Source organism: Crinia signifera, chromosome 4, assembly GCF_055691185.1.
Source record: "Crinia signifera chromosome 4, ASM5569118v1, whole genome shotgun sequence".
Lineage (NCBI taxonomy): Eukaryota > Metazoa > Chordata > Amphibia > Anura > Myobatrachidae > Crinia > Crinia signifera.
In genome coordinates, this window is record NC_139220.1 from 153214978 (window position 1) to 153237227 (window position 22250).

The 22250-nt window shown below is 41.7% G+C and overlaps 1 protein-coding gene across 1 annotated transcript in view; it reads right to left on the reverse strand.

The window, feature by feature from the left end:
* Positions 1–22250, reverse strand: part of ASZ1 (ankyrin repeat, SAM and basic leucine zipper domain containing 1) — a 126546-nt gene that overhangs the window by 12243 nt on the left and 92053 nt on the right. The window contains exons 11-12 of the mRNA XM_083182804.1: positions 1500–1602; positions 90–203 (exon numbers count right to left, since the gene is read on the reverse strand). Of these exons, the coding sequence (XP_083038930.1) occupies positions 90–203; positions 1500–1602 (217 nt within the window). The remainder of the gene's footprint in view (positions 1–89; positions 204–1499; positions 1603–22250) is intronic.

The window sequence follows — 22250 nt, forward strand, 5'->3', positions numbered from 1 at the left end:
ATATTGCTTTATCGTACATAGGAGGGAACATCTTCACCTTGTTCCTGCAGAAAACACCCCATGAGACCCACTACAGGACAGACACAAACCTTCTGTAAAAGATTTTGCAGTCTGCAGACTTCTTTACGGAGATCTGTAACACTAGTGACAATGTCCTCACAAACAGAAGGAAAGTTCTGGGAAGAATCCAACTCCAGCACTACCTGTTAAGAAATAAAGTAGGTAACACATTTGAAAATATAATGTGCTCCACACACAAACACAGCCTTTCCTATGCTTAACTAAACAAAGGGCTTGATCCTATTAGCGGCAATGAATTCGCCAGTGCGATTATACAGACACACTTGGCGGTCTACACAAAGCGAACCACTACAATAGAGCCTCAAGTTCAACTGAATAAGACCAAAAAATTTAATGAGATGTCCATCATCAGACGACTTCCATTGGCTAATAAACTTACTACAAGTGTCACTAAAACATTGCTGTGTTTTTTCTCAAATTTTTAAGCTTTTCTTTTAGCCAGAGGTATTCAGTTATGTTTTCTTTGGATACAAAAAGCAGCAGCTCTCCAGTTACAAATATACAGTATCCGAGAAACGGTAATAAAGGTAATAAAATGGTGCAAACTCTTATCAGTAGTGTCACACTTTATCTTAAAATGAAGCACATAATCAAAATTTGTATAAAAATCGATTTAGTAATCACAACATAAAGGTTCCAAGATTATTGCGGATAAAGCCCTACAAAAAGAAGGGATTCAGGAGATGATAGGTTATTATTTATATGGCACCACAAGGGTTCTGCAGAGCTTGACAATACATAGAGGAGCAAAAAAACAAATAAACAAGAAAATAGTGCTAAATTAATAGGTTAAATGTGTGGTAGTGATAAGGGATTCTATCATTTGGGGGGGGGGGGGGGGGGGGAGCTCAAAAATAGAAATTCAGATACAGGTATAGGATCTATTACCACGACTGACTGCACGTTAGGGCAGCATACCTAAAACACACCATACTACAGTTAAAGATTATCTGCTAATTCCTTACATGGTTTAGCAGCAGGATAGGAGCAGGAGAGGTCCATATTGTAGCTGGATAACAATGCTATTAAACAGTAGCAAATCACTTCATTTTTCTTGGTTTTTAAATAAAAGATCCCACACATTAAATCTGGAACCAACTATATAGTTAAATGAATTAAAAGTGTAATATAAATTTTGCTCCAAGGACAGTACAGTAAATGATACAGTTTGCAAATTCCTGCTTAGCCATTTGCATTAGTGTTTCAAATAATTAAATCATATTTCAAGTGTTTTAAGTTGCTTTGCAAGGAAAATTACAGAATGCTGCTCTTTTTATCATATCATTTGACTAAAGTGTACAATAAACACATTTTAATGTTTACTATTGCCCTAATAGTAAACAGTTTCTTTAAAATGCTAATACTAATAATAATGGTTTCTTTAAATTGATAATACAAAAACAGCAAAATATACTTACCTTTTGAGCATTCAAAGGTATTTGATTATTCACAGATTCTACTGCGTGAGTTATAGAAGTGCATTGTCGATTCAGCTTAAGGAGAAATGCAAAAAGCTCATCACTGTAGGAACAGAAAAAAAATACCAAAAAGAATAACAGTGTTAACAAAGTTTGCAGTTCAACAGGAAAAAAAAGAATAGCAAGCAAATACTGTTCATGCTTTGATTTATAGAAACAAAAGGTGTCTGATAACCGACAACTTTTACAGCAAGCTACAGTATATGGGTATGTACTGTACTTGCTCCCGCTGATGAAGTGAGAGCTTAGTTGTCCAAACATTAGCTCAATGGCAGTGTTATCCTTATTAACCTCACACTGCAGTAGAAAAACATCTTCACATATAGGGGAACAATAGAAAATAAATGAAAGTTGTCATAGGTTTTATTTTTTTTGGCATGATCTTACTATTGAATACATTTTGCCATCATCTTTTTATGAAACCCCTAAATTGTATGCAGTGGTTTCAGATTGGACTGTGTGCAGGCTCCCAAATTGCGCAAAAATGATATATGGCTGTAGCCTTGCATTTCTATGCACTTTGGTCTGTCTATTACATTGTAATACTACACCATGATGTTTCATAGCACTGTATAGTAATGATCCGATTGAATATGGCACGTTACAATAAAAAGGACAAGCCAGAGAGCTGTATAGAAACATAGGACTAAAACTAGACTTCTAAAGAGTATATCTAAACATATTATTTTAGAGAGCCTTTTACAAAGCCTGGACATTCCTTAGAAATATGGCTGAAAGGGTAATGAAGATTCAGAATTATCTGGCTAGTAAAATACAATTTACGCAAATTACGCAAAGCAAATACGCAGGAAATAGTAAGCAAAGATTTCTTATAACATTTGATAATAAAACTGATGGGTTGGGTTTAAAAACATTTTATATATATATATATATGATACAATCTGATCCGGCACTCCTATTTCCAACACTGTCAGCTGCCCGGGTGCCTTTGCAGAGATTATGTAGTAAGGACTAGCTGGGGGTGAGCACACCCAACTAACACGGCACTCCAGGGTCTGTGCAAAATAGTAGTAATTTATTCTAGCAAGGTTTCGAAGCTCTAAGCTCCGTCGTAAGGCTACAGTGAGAACAATGATACTATATTGTTCTCACTGTAGCCCGACGACGGAGCTTAGAAAACATTGCTAGAATAAATTACTAATATTTTGCACAGACCCTGGAGTGCCGTGTTGGTTGTGTGTGCTCACCAAAAGATGTCAAAAACAGGTTTATTTTCCAACGTTTCAGGGCTCCAAAACTGCCCCTTTTTCAAGGTGTACACCTTGAAAAAGAGGCAGTTTTGGAGCCCCGAAACATTGGAAAATAAACCTGTTTTTGACATCTTTTAAATCCTGTTGAATGCCACTGCTTGAACATCTGCCACTCTTTACACAATCGATCCAGGAGGCACCCAGGTGTTTGACTTGACCACACTGAGGATGAGTGCCAGGCTGAATAGAACTTTATATATATATATATATATAAAAGAAAGATACCCAGCGCAAATCAGTCCCAAAGTGTCCAAAATATCAGGCTAAGTCCATAATCTTCCCATATGTGTGCAGCTTCAAAATAGGGATCCAACCACGGCTCCCACGAAGTATGCTTGTAAAGAAAAAAGAAATTGAAGCGCACCAGTCAGCAACAGGTAGGTACAATTTTTACTGATATACAGCTGACAAACATAGGTAAAAACATATAGGAATAAAAACTTCCCAAATGGAAAAGGCGGTACAGCAATACCAGGTGTCGATGGAAACCGGACAGCAGTGATCAGTTGCGGTCGGAACACCGGACAGCGAATACCAGCCACGACTTCCACAGGATACAGCGGACCAAAGCCAGGACGTCTACAGCGTCAGGATAGAGTAACCACGCCCAACGCGTTTCGACTACGGTCTTCGTCAGGGGGTGTGACTATCCCCTGACATCCACTAGCTTATATACCAGCACAACTCAATTACACAGGTGCTGCACATTACAATACAATTGTATAAACACAAAAGCCTAATCATGCACGCTGATACTTATCAGAAAAGCACAGAATAAATAGCTACATAACTGATGCAAAAATACAAAAAGGTATATAGAAAAATATATATAAAATAGTATATAAATATATTAAGAAAAAATATTTATTTTATTTTACAAAAATACATTATATATAATAGATAAAGTGGTGAGTGCTAAAGTACAATTTTTTTTTTTTTTTTTTTTTAAATATGAATAATATAAGGACTATAAACATAGTCAGAAAAATATCTAACAATAAAGTGACTAGAAAAAGGTATAATAAATGATATAAATATTATAAGCAAAAAATAATAAATGCTGTTCGATTCAGTATCAGCCTGCAGGATGCACAGACTAAAAAGAGAGAAATAAAAAACATTATACATATAAAAACATATCAACATAATAGTCTGTTATAGTCAGACTAATTCCATATAAATCATCATTTTTAATAAATACACAATAAAACCATGATTAAACAACAATATTTGCGGTATATCAGTAGATAAATAAGATACATAACCATATTACATACTTAGTGATTATATTTAAAAAATAAATAAAATATAAAAATACTAATACCCTAGAAGGGGACCAAGCTGTGTATAACTGAATAAAGGGATACTAATTGTGTATAGGTCAACAAAAGATCATATTACCAGGCAAGTTACAAAACTATATGAGGATGGAGTAAATGGCGGGCTGGGGGAGAAAAAACCTAAATCAACGGTGGCAGGTCTGAGGGAGAGACACGACCCTGCACGAGAGCAGTCTGGTGGCATCCGTCATTGTGCCAGCGAGCGGGGTTATTAGCCCAACTATTTGATTTGATTAAACCTCCTGGTCGACCTATAGTCGCTGGCATTGGATCAGCGACAGCAGCTCTCTCAGAATTTGTTGATATACACATCAGGAAATATGTAATGAATCTCAAATCCTATCTAAGAGATTCTACACAGGTATTGATGTTTTTTGAAAATTTTAAATGGGAATCCAGTTATCTATGGTGCACCATCGATGTAGAGGCACTCTACACCTCTATACCCCATGAAGGGGGGTTTGCAGGTGTGAGATATTACCTTGAAAAAGATAGTGATATTGATGGTGGATTTTGCAACTTTCTATTAGACTGTCTGAAATTAGTTATGGAAAATAATTTCTTCACTTTCCAACAAAAGTTTTTTATGCAAAAACGGGGGGTAGCTATGGGGACCCCGTATGCACCCAGCCTCGCAAATCTTTATTTGGGGGAGTGGGAAGAAAATAATGTGGAGATAAATGAGACCTTTAAATGTAACATTAAATGTTACAAGAGATATATAGACGATCTCCTGATTGTGTGGGATGGTGATGTGGAATCATTTGAACTGTTTGTGCTGAAATTGAATAGCAACAACTATAATCTAAAGTTCACCTCAAAATGCAGTCCCACTAAAATTGAATATCTTGACTTAGTCCTCGATACTAATGACTGGTCTGAAGGGCATGAGATTTCTACCTATACTCATGTCAAAGCTGTCGATAGTAACAGCTATATCCATTTTGAGAGCAGCCATTATAACAAATGGATATCTAACATCCCATACTCGCAATTCAGACGTATTAGAAAGAATTGTAATACCATCGATAAATATGATGAACAGGCTGAGATCTATGAGAAGAGATTTCAGGAAAAGAAATACCCCATCCGATTAATCAACAAATGTAGAGAGAGAGCTAAAAATTTGGACAGGAAAGACCTGTTGGTATATAAAGAAAAACCTATACCTGACCCTAATGAAAATGTTTTTTTACCATTTATCACACGCTTTAACTCTTGTGATAATGAGATACGCAAAATATTAAATAAACATTGGGACATTTTGCTCCTTGACCCCCTACTAAAACACACTTTACCTAAGAAACCTCAAGTGGTCTTTAAGAAGGCTAACTCCATTAAATCGGTTCTGGCCCCGAGTAATTTAAAAGTAATTGAAGATGGAGGTTGGCTGACAAACCTTAAAGGTTTTTTTCCATGCAATAGATGTAAAATTTGCCAATACGCCAGTCGTGACAGGCATAAAGTTTGGAACGTTGTGAGAGACAAATCTTTTGACATTAAAAGCAAAATTACTTGTACAACAGAGAATGTTATATACGTTCTAGAATGCAGTTGTGGGAAAAGGTATGTGGGAAAAACGAAACGCCCCCTTAAGATCCGCATTCTGGAACATATGAGAAGTATTAAGAACAATGTTTTGCATCATAGTGTGCCTAGACATTTTTTCAACTGTTGTCAATCCAATCTCAAGAATTTTTCCTTTAAGGGTATTGAACATGTAACCCTTGACATAAGAGGCGGTGATTTAAGTATAAAATTGGGGAAACGTGAAACATACTGGATTTATACACTAGGAACCTTGAGTCCGGTTGGCATGAATGAGGGTTGCGAGATCACTCCTTTCCTGCATTGAGTGCATTTTTGGGGACACCCGTAGTGCTGGTGAGTGTAGTTGGGCTAATAACCCCGCTCGCTGGCACAATGACGGATGCCACCAGACTGCTCTCGTGCAGGGTCGTGTCTCTCCCTCAGACCTGCCACCGTTGATTTAGGTTTTTTCTCCCCCAGCCCGCCATTTACTCCATCCTCATATAGTTTTGTAACTTGCCTGGTAATATGATCTTTTGTTGACCTATACACAATTAGTATCCCTTTATTCAGTTATACACAGCTTGGTCCCCTTCTAGGGTATTAGTATTTTTATATTTTATTTATTTTTTAAATATAATCACTAAGTATGTAATATGGTTATGTATCTTATTTATCTACTGATATACCGCAAATATTGTTGTTTAATCATGGTTTTATTGTGTATTTATTAAAAATGATGATTTATATGGAATTAGTCTGACTATAACAGACTATTATGTTGATATGTTTTTATATGTATAATGTTTTTTATTTCTCTCTTTTTAGTCTGTGCATCCTGCAGGCTGATACTGAATCGAACAGCATTTATTATTTTTTGCTTATAATATTTATATCATTTATTATACCTTTTTCTAGTCACTTTATTGTTAGATATTTTTCTGACTATGTTTATAGTCCTTATATTATTCATATTAAAAAAAAAAAAAAAAAAAAAAAAAAAAATTGTACTTTAGCACTCACCACTTTATCTATTATATATAATGTATTTTTGTAAAATAAAATAAATATTTTTTCTTAATATATTTATATACTATTTTATATATATTTTTCTATATACCTTTTTGTATTTTTGCATCAGTTATGTAGCTATTTATTCTGTGCTTTTCTGATAAGTATCAGCGTGCATGATTAGGCTTTTGTGTTTATACAATTGTATTGTAATGTGCAGCACCTGTGTAATTGAGTTGTGCTGGTATATAAGCTAGTGGATGTCAGGGGATAGTCACACCCCCTGACGAAGACCGTAGTCGAAACGCGTTGGGCGTGGTTACTCTATCCTGACGCTGTAGACGTCCTGGCTTTGGTCCGCTGTATCCTGTGGAAGTCGTGGCTGGTATTCGCTGTCCGGTGTTCCGACCGCAACTGATCACTGCTGTCCGGTTTCCATCGACACCTGGTATTGCTGTACCGCCTTTTCCATTTGGGAAGTTTTTATTCCTATATGTTTTTACCTATGTTTGTCAGCTGTATATCAGTAAAAATTGTACCTACCTGTTGCTGACTGGTGCGCTTCAATTTCTTTTTTCTTTACATATATATATATATATATATATATATATATATATATATATATATATATATATATATATGTGCAGGGAAGGAGTAAGACCTTGGCGACAAATTGTTGTGAGAAGTAATAAATAGTATATAAAAAATATATATAAAAAAAAAAATTTTTTTTATTATTATTGTAACAATATGAGACAAATATATAAAATCGACCAGAAGGGGGCGGACTACTACGGTGTCAGGCTTAAAATGTTAGGGAGTCAAGGATACATAAAAAATATATAATATATAAGAGGTTCCTAGATATAAAAAAGTGGGGGATGGGATATAAAAAATACAAAATACAATGGATAAAAAGTAGAACAGTAATAGCAGCAAATTCAATAAAGAACGCTTATCTTTTTAAGAAGGTAGGAGGTCAGATACCCGACGCGTTTCGTCTATGTGACTTGAAGAAGTCACATAGACGAAACGCGTCGGGTATCTGACCTCCTACCTTCTTAAAAAGATAAGCGTTCTTTATTGAATTTGCTGCTATTACTGTTCTACTTTTTATCCATTGTATTTTGTATTTTTTATATCCCATCCCCCACTTTTTTATATCTAGGAACCTCTTATATATTATATATTTTTTATGTATCCTTGACTCCCTAACATTTTAAGCCTGACACCGTAGTAGTCCGCCCCCTTCTGGTCGATTTTATATATTTGTCTCATATTGTTACAATAATAATAAAATTTTTTTTTTTTTTTATATATATTTTTTATATACTATTTATTACTTCTCACAACAATTTGTCGCCAAGGTCTTACTCCTTCCCTGCACATTTTTCTTAAGTATTATACCGGTACTTTTTCATTGTAAGACGGGCTGACACCCTATATAAATAAGGGAATATTGTTGTTTTTTGTATATATTTACTTAAGCATAAAGTGGCGCCACTCATCCAAGGCTAACATATATATATATATATATATAAAAATAGCATTTCAAATCTCTATCGACAAACTTTACTAGAGGACCATCCCAAGATTCTACCAATGTCACATGGGGCAGATTTAATTAGGGGAAATGCAACACTGAACCATAAGCAAGTCAAGTTATTTTACAGCTTAGTCCATCCCTTTATAAGTTTTTCTTTGCACCTTCTATTTTGACATTGTTGTGTACTCATCGTACCGGTAATTATTTCGCTCTGCAGTGCTACAGGCACTTGATGTTATAGGTATATATAACATCTATAAAGGATAACCTACAGAATGAACATTGCAATTTTACATACTATTATACAGGATGTAAATCTCATTAACTGGTTATTATACATTGCTGGGTAAATTTGTGCTATTTTGGCCCAAATTAGACCCTCCTTTTCAGGTACCTGCAATGGACAATGATTTTAGCAACTTGCCATTTTGTGTATCACTGTTCTGAGAGGCATGTAATAAAGCCTGGCCAAGGCTTGCCTGGCATCATCGAAAGTAAGTCATCGAAAGCAAGCAATGAGTTAGAACTGGAATGAAGTTTTAAAACCATCTCTCATCTCCTCTGTACAGGTACATGAATGCCATTTTCCAAAACCTGATGCTTTTCATTTAAAAGAACAGTCTGCAATGGGAATGTGTTTTGTTACTGGGAGCCTACAACATCCCCCACCTTTAATCAGATAAGCTGAGCAATGCGTGCAAACACCAACCCCTCCCCCTGTACCAGCTGACCCAAACTTTCCTTTAAAATGGGACATTTGGAGAAGCCTGGCCAAGGCTTGCCTGGCATCATCGGAAGCAAGTCATCGAAAGCAAGCAATGAGTTAGAACTGGAGTTTGGACTGGATTTGGACATAAACCGAAACACTGCCATGTTTTATTTTTGCTTTTCCCAAGATACCATTTATCTCAGCCTCTTAGGAAAGCTATGTATTACTCTTTGTTTTACTGTTTCTTTACCATGATCATCATCATATACCTCTGCCCCCACTGTATGCAAAGCCTGTATGCTGTACATTCGCTGGTTGCACACCCCGCCAGCAACAAGCTGGCAGGGTGTGCCAGCTTTGGAAGAAAAGTGCTACATAAATACAAATATTTTTACTGCTGCCTCTGAGCAGCATGATCAAGACGGCGCCGCTGATGGCTGCCTAGGAGCTGTGCAGCTCAGCCAAATATGTTCCCTGTGTGATAACTGTACTGTCTCTGCTTGTATTGTTACCTACCTGGCTGTTTCGGCGACCAGTGGCACCGCTGATGGCTGCCTAGGCGCTGTGCACCTCGGTGGGTATGTGTTCCCCACATGTAATGTTTTATTGTAATGTATGTAATGCCTTCTCCCCCTGCCCCCCCCCCCCCTCATCCCTGCTTGATGCTGCACTGTAAATCCACAAAAAATTCCTAGTGTGCGCAAGCATACATGGCCAATAAAGTTGATTCTATTCTATGTATGTGAAGAAACATTTGTGATGCTGTTGACCACATTCTACAATGGTACAGTACATTATAACCAATATTCTAATAAAAATTTCAATATGAGGGGTATTTTCAATTAGTCGGAAAGTGCCGTTTGTCGAAAAACTGCTGTTTCTGACTTTTTTTTTAGACTAATCCATGAATCGACCTATCCAATTTTTTATAGTTTTTTTCCGACATGTCAAAATGTTCCAACCTGTCAAAAACCACATGGATTGGCGGCATAGTCGACAATCCACATGCTTTTGTTGGCAATGGGGCCAAGTTCCACAGGTTTGGGCTAATTTCCGATAATCTCAGTCACACTTTAAAAAAGTCAGATTGAGGAGATGAGGCAGGAAGGAAGGTGCCGAATGAGCAGCAGTAGCTCACCCGGAACCATCCTCCCGTCGCTTGCCTGGTCCCGGCTCGGATGAGCAACTGCAGCATCTCGCCCAGCGCCATCCTCCAGTCGCTCACCTGGTCCCGCCAAGCAACCAAATCAGTCAGTTGGATTTGGCTGCATTGAAAAGGTATTGTCCGATACACTATGAAAAATGCCTGTCAGAATGGATCAGACTCTTATTTTATATATATCCCTGTGAGTGAAAGCAAAAGCAAAAGACTGTTGAGAGGGAGTTTCTCCCAAAAAAATGCAGGATCTCTCAATGTTATAGGGTCAGGGGTGGGGAACCTTTTTTGTGCCAAGGGCCGTTTGTATTGGGAAAAAATCCTTTGGGGGCCATATGTAAAATTGTCCCTTAAGCCCCGTACACACGGTGGAGATATATTGCTCAGCCATATATTGCTAGCAATATATTGCTCAGTTTCTCCTTTTCATCAGCGACCAGAGTCCAAGGTATTCAGCTGGTCAACCAGCGATTAGAATGGGGCTGAAAACGGGAGCGCACACCCGGCGATTTATCGCCGGGGCACACTCCAATCACTGGCAATATGGTCGCCTGCGACCATATTTCCGGTGATTTCAGCCCCTATCGCCCCCGTGTGTACACAGCTTTACAAATTGTCCTGCTGCAGCCGTCCCACGCTCCGGCGGCTGCCGCTGAATAGAACTGACAGTCTCCAGCTGCTGTTGATTAAGAGGACTCTCGCGAGAACTACCGACCTCTCACGAGGATTCCCCTGTACTTGACTCCTGGCAAAGCCGCCTGGCGGGTGGGAGGGCCACTCAGACCGGCTACGGGGGCCACATGCTGCCCCCGGGCCTGAGGTTCCCCACCCCTGTTATAGGTGGTGGAAAAACAATTATTTTGAACAGGCATCTTCTTAATATTTTTTTTACACGACAAGACGACTTACTTGAGTAAAGTATATAATATAGGATATACATTTTACAAACTGGTGTATGCATCACCAGTATTCTATGGACACATACTGTTTAATATAGAAAAAAACAACCTCTGCTTATGTTAACTTTCAATATAAACAATGTGTTCTGAGCACAGGAAAAATGTAATATGAGTATAGAACACAAAAACAATCTTTAGTAATAAAATCTTTTGGATATACATGAAAGCAATCCATTATTGTGATCTATAATGATTGATTGTAATTTATACATTAGAACAGCGTTTCTCAAACTGTGGGTCGCGACCCCAAAGTGGGTCGCACCCATGTCAGCGTGGGGTCGCGACTCACCCATAGTTAAAGCTGGCTGGTTACTCCGAGGACCCGGCGGCGCGTGCGCAGTCAGCTCTACACATAGTTCTGCCTTTCGGCAGGATGATTGACTGCGCACAGACGTCCCGGCGTCATGACGTCACGACGTCCGGGAGTCATTAAGGCTCTGCTAATAGTGCTCACAGACGCACGCTGCCGAGACGTACAGGCAGCTGTGAGCCTGTACGTGTGTGCAACCAACCAGCCCTCCCCTGCTCCTTCCCAGGCACACGCTGCCGAGACGGACAGGCAGCTGTGCGCCTGCACCCACCAGCCCACCCCCACTGTTCTCACAGGCGCACGCTACCGAGACGTAGGGGCAGCTGTGCGCCTGTACATGTGTGCCACCAGCCCTCCCCTGCTCCTTCCCAGGCGCACGCTGCCGAGACGGACAGGCAGCTGTGCGCCTGTACCCACCAGCCCACCTCCACTCTTCTCACAGGCGCACGCTGCCGAGTTGCACTGGCAGCTGTGCACCTGTACCCACCAGCCCACCCCTACTCTTCTCACAGGCGCACGCTGCCGAGTTGCACCGGCAGCTCTGCACCTGCAAAAATTACAATGACCACCTGCCGGCTCCACCTCCTCCGCTCCGCAGTGTGATTGACACTCATGACGTCATGACGTCATGGCTTCTGGGAGATTTTTCTGTCAGTCTCTGAGGAGGACTTGGAAGTGAAAGTGGTCCCTGTAATTTTGAGCTGCAGCACTGACCTGCCCCAGTGTCACAGATAGTGACAGGTTTAAGGAACAGTTTAATAAAAAGGAGAACAAAGATATTTTTTTTCTAGTAAGTACAGCACAAATAAATAGAATGCTATGGTGAGAAAGTTAAGCAGGGTAATGTGCATACATATTATCACCCCTCCCTCCCTGCCCATCATCTTCCCATATTCCTTTGTATCATATTAGATATTTTTCTGGTATTAAAAATATATTTAACCCCTCGGGTGGTATGCCCGGAAATTTTCCGGGCTCAGCTGCGCTGCTGCAGCGGGCTGTCCCGGAAAATTTCCGGGCATACCACTAATATAGAATAGGTGTGCGCCAAGTGTGCACCACTGGCGCAGCACCTCTAGAGCCCCCCCCCCCCCTCCCGCCCAACCCTTCCAGTCCCCCCGTCACCTTTGCTCTGGCGATCGGTACGCCTGAGCTCCCCTGACCTGCCCAACCAGCCAGCAGTCACTCATTTTACAGTGACGTCGGTGGCAGGCTTGGGTATGGTCGGCGCGGCTGGGGGGGACTCTGGAGCGCTCAGGCACAGAGTCCTCCCGAGCCGCCGCGAACATCCCCCAGCCTACCGCCGACGTCACTTCTGAATGTGACAGGGGGCAGCGGAGACAGCGGCAGCAGGGAAGCTCCGGCGTACTAATGCCGGAGCGGAGGTGAGGGGGGGCTTCCAGCTTTCTGTGGTGGGTTTTGCTGGGGCAGGACAAACCTGCCCTGGTAGGTTTGTCCTGCCCCAGCAAAACTCACCACTCAAGGGGTTAAATAAGTGAGTTAGAGCATTAAATATTTATAGGGACGATGATGGGCAAGGGGTAGGGATGGTAATCCCGGGGGATTTTTTTCAATCCTGGGATTTGGGATTGAAAAATGCTCAATCCCGGGATTTCCAGGATTGGCATCCCTAAAAGGAAAACGCTCTGGTCCCCCATATTAACTAACTTGGGCGAGCATGCAATCCTATAGTATGCGGGTGTGTGTGCAGTGTATGCATACCCACCTTTGTGTATGCTAGTCACGACAAACAAATAGCATTTGCCATGACTAGAGGCAGAGATGAATAAATGTATTTTATTTTATCATCTTTCTTATATATTTTTATGTCATACAAATATATAAGAAAGACAATATATAAGGAAGATGACAGGCAAGGGTGGGTCATTTGCATGCATTTTATGCCTCTCCACCCGCTTGCCCTTCATCTTCCTTATGAATTTGATGCCATAAAAATATACAAGGTCATTCAAGAAGTAATGTAATAAACCCTCTTGTGTAAGGCCAGTGCTAAGGTGCCCTCCTACCAATGGGACAGGCAGTGGGTGACACTGGGGAGAAGCAGTGGGTGACAGCCATTAAGTGACAGACAGTGGGTGATGCTGGGGAGAGAAAGTAGGTGACATGCAGTGGGTGACACTGGGTAGAGGGAGTGGGTGACAGGCAAAGAGTGACGGCCGCAGACAGTGGGAAGATAGGCTGGTGCAAACAATGGATGGGCAGAAAGGCTGGCAGAGGAAGGGAAGAGGCTAGTGCAGAAGATTGGAAGAGAGGCTGGCACAAAGGATAGGCAGAAGGCATGTTGAAACGATAGAGAGATAGCTCTATATACACCTATATACACACACACACACACACACACACACACATATTATGCTACAGCGTAATCTGTTTATCCTGAAGATCTGCTTGTTATTATCTTTAAAATCATCCTTACATTCCACTGAAGTCAATGGCCCTCATTCTAATTCCTTCGGTCCCTGGCGGGCTTGCCCCAGGGACCAATGTTTCTGCCTTGTGCATATTTGCATATGTGCAGGGCTTCTGTGCGGGTGCCTTCGGTGACTTGCATATTCACCGTGACACTCAACAAGAGGGGGGTCGGAATGGAGGCGGGCAGGGGACGTTCGCATGGGGACGCCCAGCGTTTCCTGGGCGTACCCATGACAATGCTGGGTGCACCCAGGAAAACACGGGGCATCCCCATGCGAATGCAGGTGGGCAGCGGCCTGCTGGGGGTGGGCAGCTGACATCACAGGACGTCGTCAGCTGCCCAACCAGTTCTCAGACCTGTAAGCTGCAAGTCTAAGTCAGCCCATACTGACATTTGCGAGCAGGAGAAAAAAATCATTCAATGGTAATTATTGCCCCCATATACTACCCTGCGAATGGATGTTTATGCAAAACATCAATTTGCAAAGCTGTGGAGATGTGCAGTCCGGGCTGGGGGGGGGATCATTTGCACGCCCGGCTCGCTAAGCAACACATTTTTTGATGCTTAGTGAGACAACTAGGATCACTCCCAATGTTTCTTTGAAACTCAAGAAACATCAGTAGATTCCAAAATTAAATACTGTAGGTCAGTTTTATTATTATTAATTAACAGTTTCTTATATAGCGCACACATATTCCGCAGCGCTTTACAGAGAATATTTGAACACTCACATCAGTCCCTACCCCAGTGGAGCTTACAGTCTATATTCCCTACCACATGTACACACGCACACACAGAAATTCTAGGGTTAATTTTGTTGGAAGCCAATTAACCTACCAGTATATTTATGGATTGTGGGAGGAAACTGGAGTACCCGGAGGAAACCCACGCAAGCACGGTGAGAATATACAAACTCCGCACAGTTAGAGCCATGGTGGGAATCTAACCCATGACCTCAGCGCTGTGAGGCAGTAATGCTATAACCATTACACCGTCCGTACTGCCCTTTATAACCTTCATTCCCTGCACACGCGCAGTATAAATGGCAAATTCCTGCAGATGCATACACCCTGCGCTCCATGTTTAGTAGCAGCAAAATGGGTGCTACAATCAGCCTAGGACGTTTCTAACCCCTGATTAGGCCCTGGCAGAAATGCTGGCACTGAAAGAAGATGGGCAGAGAGGCGGGCACAAACCAATCAGATTACTACATGCAGCTTTGACTTCCCCATGACACAACAAATACACACTGATCCTCCACACATCCACAATAAAACATCAGGAGTAAGATGGCGACACGGATGGAAACATGGTCAAACATTGAAGTGCATAGTGTGCTCAGATTTCTGCATTTAATAGGCAGCAGCTGACATTCCTCGCTAACTTGAGGTGTATGGTGATAACATCATGTCACAAACAGGTTTGGGTCTGAAACACTACATTTTATAATGTAAGCATGAGTAGGGAACATTGGGAGGTATTGGACCATCCACCCTACAGCCCTGACATGTATCACACAGTGATTTAAATCTATTTGGACAATTGAATAAGCACCTGGGTTGAAGGCTATTTGCGCAAATGACAGTGAAGTTCAGCAAGCTGCCATGTTCTGGCTTCAGGCACTTGACACTGATTTGTTCCACGCTAGGATACATATACGAGTTGAATAAATGCAATGAGAGGTTACCTTATTTATTGAACATCCCTCATATGAGGAAGATAAAGTGCGTACTGTACTTTTTATGCCTCATCAACACCCCCCCCCCCCTTCCACTCCTCCTTACTTGCCCATCATCCTGTATATTCTTATGGCATAAAGATAAATAAGAAACATGGTAGGAATAAACATATACAAGGAAGATGATGGTAGGGGCATAAGAAAGAAAGAAAGTGGAGTAAAGAACATTAAATCTATTTTTTTCTCTGCCAGTTAGACATCACTGAATGAAATGGACCGTTTTCTTCAAAACAATGTCAGAAAGCAGAGCGATAATGGAGAGTCTGTTGCCAGTTGCAGCAAAAGATGTGCTGCCAGTGATGAATCAAGTAGCAATAAAAAAGCAAGAAACCGGAAATATGATCCAAAATATTTGGAATATGGTTTTACATGGGCTGGCTCAGAGGAAGCACCACGTCCACAGTGTGTGGTGTGTGGTGAAGTTCTTGCTAAAGAGAGCTTAAAACCATCCAAAATGATCAGGCACCTACAGACAAAGCATAGTTCTCTTCAAACCAAACCGCTTGATTATTTTAAACGAAAATTAAGGGAACTACGTGGCCAAAAAAACGTACTTAAAGGTGCAGTTACAGTTAACGAGAAAGCACTTGAGGCCTCATTTGTGGTGTCATACTGGATAGCCAAAACCGGGAAACCACATAACATTGGAGAAAACTTTTTTCTACCATGTGCCAAAGAAATGGTTTCTATTATGCTTGGACAAAGTGCTGCTACTCAACTTGATTTGATCCCCCTGTCTAATGACACTATTGCTAGGCGAATTCACAGTATGGCAAGAGATGTGACAGAGCAAGTCAACAGCAAAGTTAAGCAAAGTGCTTTCTTTGCCCTTCAGATTGATGAAACGACAGATGTGTCAGGGGCTGCTCAGATGCTGACTTACATAAAATTTCAGAATGATTCAAAACTACATGAGGAATTCCTGTTCTGCCAGCCGCTACCACAACGTGCTACTGGGGAACAGCTTTTTTCACTTTTGGATACTTTTATCACTGACTCTGGATTGGAATGGCTGCACTGTGTAGGAATTTGTAGTGATGGTGCTCGGGCAATGACCGGAAGCAACAGTGGGCTAGTGACCAGAGTTCAAGCTGTTGCACCACAAGCAGTCTGGACTCACTGCATAATACATAGACAAGCCCTTGTTGCCAAAAAAATGCCACCTGTTCTAAAACAAGTCCTTGATGATGCTGTACGCACAGTAAACTTCATCAAGAGCAGTGCAACAAGTGCACGTCTTTTCAGAGTTTTGTGTGAGGAGATGGGAGCTGACCACCATCAGTTACTTTACCACACAGAAGTACGCTGGTTGTCACGAGGAAAGGTGGTCAACCGTTTATTTGAGCTCAGGGAGGAGGTACATTTTTTTCTTTCAGACAGAGATTCTGTGCTAGCTGAAAATTTTTTAGATGCCAAGTGGCTTGCTATGCTAGCATACCTAGCAGACATTTTTGACCGGTTAAATGCACTAAATACCTCCCTGCAAGGACCAGAAATGACAGTTTTTTCATCATCTGACAAAATTGAAAGTTGGATAAAAAAGCTGTCCTTGTGGTACACTTGTGTGGAAAGTGGTCATTTTGAGGCATTTCCCTTGTTGGATGATTTTTTACATGACAATGATCATCCAAAACATGATTTGAAACCTATTATTATCAGCCATCTGGAGAGCCTTAAACGTCAATTTCGCCAGTACTTTCCTGAAAAAGATCAAAAACCAGAAGCATGGATTAGGAATCCCTTCAGCGCTGAAGCAAATGCAAATGCCTGTTTGCCACTTTCAGTGAATGAAAAATTGATTGACCTCTCCTGCGATGAGACTCTAAAGCTAAGATACTATGAACAACCTCTTGCAAACTTCTGGATCTCAGTTCAAGAGGAATACCCAGAGCTGTCTTCTGCTGCATTGAAGGTGCTGATGCCGTTTGTATCTACTTATCTTTGTGAAGCTGGATTTTCAGCTTTAACATTACTGAAAAATAAGTACAGATCCCGTCTCGCTGTTGAAGATGACATTCGCCTTTATCTTAGTCACACAAAACCCCGTTTCAAGGATTTGTGTTTAACACAACAAGCTCACCCATCCCACTAATGTTTTTTAATGTTATAAACAAGTTATAGTTATTGAAAAGTGTCATCTTATTAGACTTAGACACACCATGCGAGTTTGCAGTTATTTTGTTAGCTCTGATCTGTTTATCTCGCAGCCTTGATGTTACTTCCTTCTGTTTAAGTGGCTAACCCTTCAACATAAAGAATTAGAAAAAAAAAAAAAAAAAAGAGTGTCATGTTCTCTACATTTGTGCATTTATTTTGTAAGAAAAAAAACCACCAGATCCTAAAAAAAAGTGTGAGTCTTATAAATATATATGGATATTATCCGGCAGTAACTTGCTGGGGTCACGGAATTTTTTTTTTTGTCAGATGGGGTCCCAGAGCAAAAAAGTTTGAGAACCCCTGCATTAGAAAATAGTTGAAAACTGTTTGATGGCAACCATCTTCTGCAAACTTTAAATCTGACCAAGTATAGAATATTTCAATTGTAGCAATTATAAAAGTTGTAGACACATGCCAGCCTGCATAAATGCAGCATTTAATTCCAGCTGTTAAAATGTGGAATAAAATCTGATACTGTACTTGCATACTGGATTTGTTAAGTTAAGATAAGACTCTTTTGAGCCAAAATATATAGTTTAGGGATTTGTAAAGAACCATAACAAGTACTTACAGAATGTACATTTAGGAAATATGTATTCTTTTAAATGAATGCTGTAAGGCAGTGGTTCCCAACCGTGGTCCTCAAGTACCCCCAACAGTGCACGTTTTCCAGGTCAAACGGCAGGTGCACTCATTATTCAGGCACATTTGAAAAGATCCACAGGTGGAGCTAATTATAGCACCTGTGATTCTGTGTGGAGACCTGCAAAACATGCACTGTTGGGGGTACTCGAGGACCAGGGTTGGGAACCATTGCTGTAAGGGGATCATTTCTTATGTGCTCTTCCTCTAAATATGTTTATTGAAGAATAAAAGGTACTCTTTACCTAGAACGGCGCCCATCGCGGTGATCGCGGCATCGCGGGCAGTACATAAACGGCCGCGACGCGATGCCCGCGATCACCGCGATTTTCCCATAGGGAACAATGTTAAAAAGCCTGATTGACCGCGATTTTGCATTCAATGCCTCAATGCCCGCGATTTTCCCATAGGAATCAATGTTAAATGGGCTACAGAGCCCAAATAGGCACAATTAACCCTTAAATGTCCCCCCAATTTTTGTACGCCACCCCACGATCCACGCCAACCCGAAGCGTGGCGAGCGCAGCGAGCCCGCGAGACGCGTCCTCCGACCTTTTCATGCCCTACTATCCACGTCGGCGTGGAGTTGAGAATAGAATAGTGTGGCGAGCGTAGCGAGCCACCGAGCCCGAAGCGCGGCGAGCGCAGCGAGCCCCGCGAGGGGACGCGGATACTTCACAGGTAAACGCGTCCCCTCGCGGGCTTCACAGGTGTCCGCTTTTCGCCACGGATACCTGTGAAGCCCGCGAGGGGACGCGTATAACTGTGAAGGTATCCGCGTCCCCTCGCGGGGCTCGCTGCGCTCGCCGCGCTTCGGGCTCGGTGGCTCGCTGCGCTCGCCACACTATTCTATTCTCAACTCCACGCCGACGTGGATAGTAGGGCATGAAAAGGTCGGAGGACGCGTACCGCTGCGCTCGCCACGCTTCGGGTTGGCGTGGATCGTGGGGTGGCGTACAAAAATTGGGGTGACATTTAAGGGTTAATTCTGCCTATTTGGGCTCTGTAGCCCATTTAACATTGATTCCTATGTGAAAATCGCGGGCATTGAGGCATTTTAAAGTAAAATCGCGGTCAATCAGGCTTTTTAACATTGTTCCCTATGTACCCGCGATTTTTATGTACCCGCGATTTACCCGCGATGCCCGCGATTTTTTACCCCCGACGCCCGCGATTCTAATCGCGGGCGCCGTTCTAGGTAAAGAGTACCGAATAAAATTATAAATATGACTGTTTTTGATCTATACTACCATTCAAAAGGTTGGGGTCACTTAGACATTTCCCTTTTTTTTTATATATATATATAAAAGCACTGTTTTTTTCAGTGAGGATACTGTAACATTAAATTAATCAGAAATAGACTTTATACATTGTTAAGCTGGTAAATGACTTTACTAGCTGCAAATGTCTGGTTTTTAATGGAATATCTACATACTGTAGGTGTATAGGAGGATTCGGTATGAAATCCCGACAGGGTCAAAATCCCGACATATAGAATGTACAGGTGAAACAGTCTACATGACTTTCGGTCGACAGGTGTGAGGTCGACATGGGTTTTTTCACTGCGTTTTTTGACCCGAATGTCGACATAGTCGACATGGACAAAGTTGCAAGTGAACCGCAGCCCCTCGCATCGCTCGCGCTCGGCACACTATTTTTTTCTCCCACCACGCCGTAGTGGATGGTAGGGCATCAAATACCGCCTGTCGGCACATGTCGGTTCAAAACACAGTGAAAAAACCCATGTTGACCTCGCACTTGTCGACCGAAAGGCATGTAGACTGTTTCACTTGTACATTCTATATGTCGGGATTTTGACCCAGTCGGGATTTTGACTGCATCCCGTATAGGAGGCCCATTTCCAGCACCATGACTCCATTGTTCTAATGGTACATTGTGTTTGCTAATCACTAGAGACAGGATTATATGCAACATAAAAAGCTTGAAATGTGCATGCAAATATGCATGAAAAATACTTAAAATATCCTTGAAAAGTGTTAAAATATGCTACATTAAATAATAAAAAAAAGTAAATTTTTTACTTATTTAAAGATCAGCATACAATTAGTTGCAAATAAACCTCAAAACTAGGCCCACAGCATCTGCAGATGTCTAGTGCTGTACACAGGATTTTTTTTCTTCCTGGCTTCTACAGCAGAATGCAGCGTCCAAAGCTCTTCTTGCATCAACTACACGGACCCTCATCTCCAGCGCCGATGGATCAAGTGTCAGCATAGCGTGTGAGGACGGCGCAGTGGAAGGCTTCCTCCCTGTGCCGCATACTCACTGTGACACAGCATTTCCTCCGCAACGCGTGATGTCACAACCCTTCCGCCCCCCTCCTCTGCTGCATTAGTCTGTCTCTTGGTGTAAAGTCCCAGGCATAGGGCAGGCAAAGGTTCAGGAGCTGCATAATGGCATCCGCCCGACTGACTTATCAAGATGGATTGGCAGCCTAGAGCAGTGTCAGACATGGCGTACATCCAAGGTTCCCCACACTGTGCACATATTTCCCCAGCCTGCACACTCTACCACTACCTGGCCAGCAGCAGCAGGGCAAAGCAGTGCTGTGACTCGCTGGTGGGAAGAGGGCGGGGTCTAAAATATGCACCATCACTAGATTTTAGGTAAAATATGCAATAACCAGTGAGAATGGGCAAAATATGCAAATGCATATAATCCTGTCTCTATTAATCACGTTAGTAGACAAATGGATGATTAGAAAACCCTTGTGCAATTATGGTCACATAGGCCCTTACTCAGACCTGCAAAATATACAAAAAAGCAGCGTTGGGGTTACAATGAACACAATTTAGGTTGAATGTAAAAATACCTTTATATACCGATTAAAATAACATGGTTACACAACATATATATACAAATGAAAACATAGAAATAAAAAACATTAATGAAATATTAAAATGAATCTCACTCTGTGGTTGGATCGAGAAAAGCACCTGGGACACTGCCCAAATAGTGTCTATCCAATTGGTAAGTGCACTTATTAGTAGGTGGTCTGCCAAGTGGGAAAGGATGGAAGTTGATGGGGTACCGGTTCACTGGTCCTCACTATGTCGCGGAGAGCTGCTTGATGCCGCTGGAGGAGTCAGTGAGGGGGGTTCCGGATATGTCCCTGTATCCTGGGCCCTTCAAGGGTATTTTACGAAAGGTTGGAGCACTCTGTACCCATGCGGTAGAGACCTCCTTTGTGTGACTTGTATGGATGAAAGTCACTGCTGTTTTAGCACACACGGGTGGAAAGGAGAGATGTTGGTTCTCCAAGTGTGACACTTATATGGGGATCCTGGACCTCAAAACAGGTGGCTATGGTGTTGGTGGCTCACCTTGAGGTGTGGATAGCTGTTCACCCCAGTCACTCTGGTGGATGGAGAAGGTGGTGGGACCCAATTGTCGGTCCTGCTGGGGAAGGGACACAGTCTCCACAGTTGGCTAAGATGGCAGGGCTCACCTGGAGTTCTGTATCTATGAAGGGTTTCAGAAGCAAATAAAGATGATATTCCCAAACGGCAGATGATGGAGGTCAAAAAGCGATCCAATGACACAGAGGTGGGGGGCTGCTACTGACGCGTTTCGCCACTAGCTTGTGGCTTTTTCAAAGGTGCCTTATGGTGTGGTGGGTAGCGGTATATATATACCCCCAGTAATGGGTGGCCAATTGTCATTCAATTGGTACAATTAACTCTAAAATTCACAATTTTGTTATTTTCTGTTGAACAGGAGACAGTTAAAACTATACACACTAAATAGTATCCTTATTTTGTTTAAATATACATTGAAAATGCAGAAATTTAAAGAAAAAACAATAAGACATGTTATATCACTTCCGGGTCGGAGGTCATATGTCCGATCTGGGTTCAATATATACAC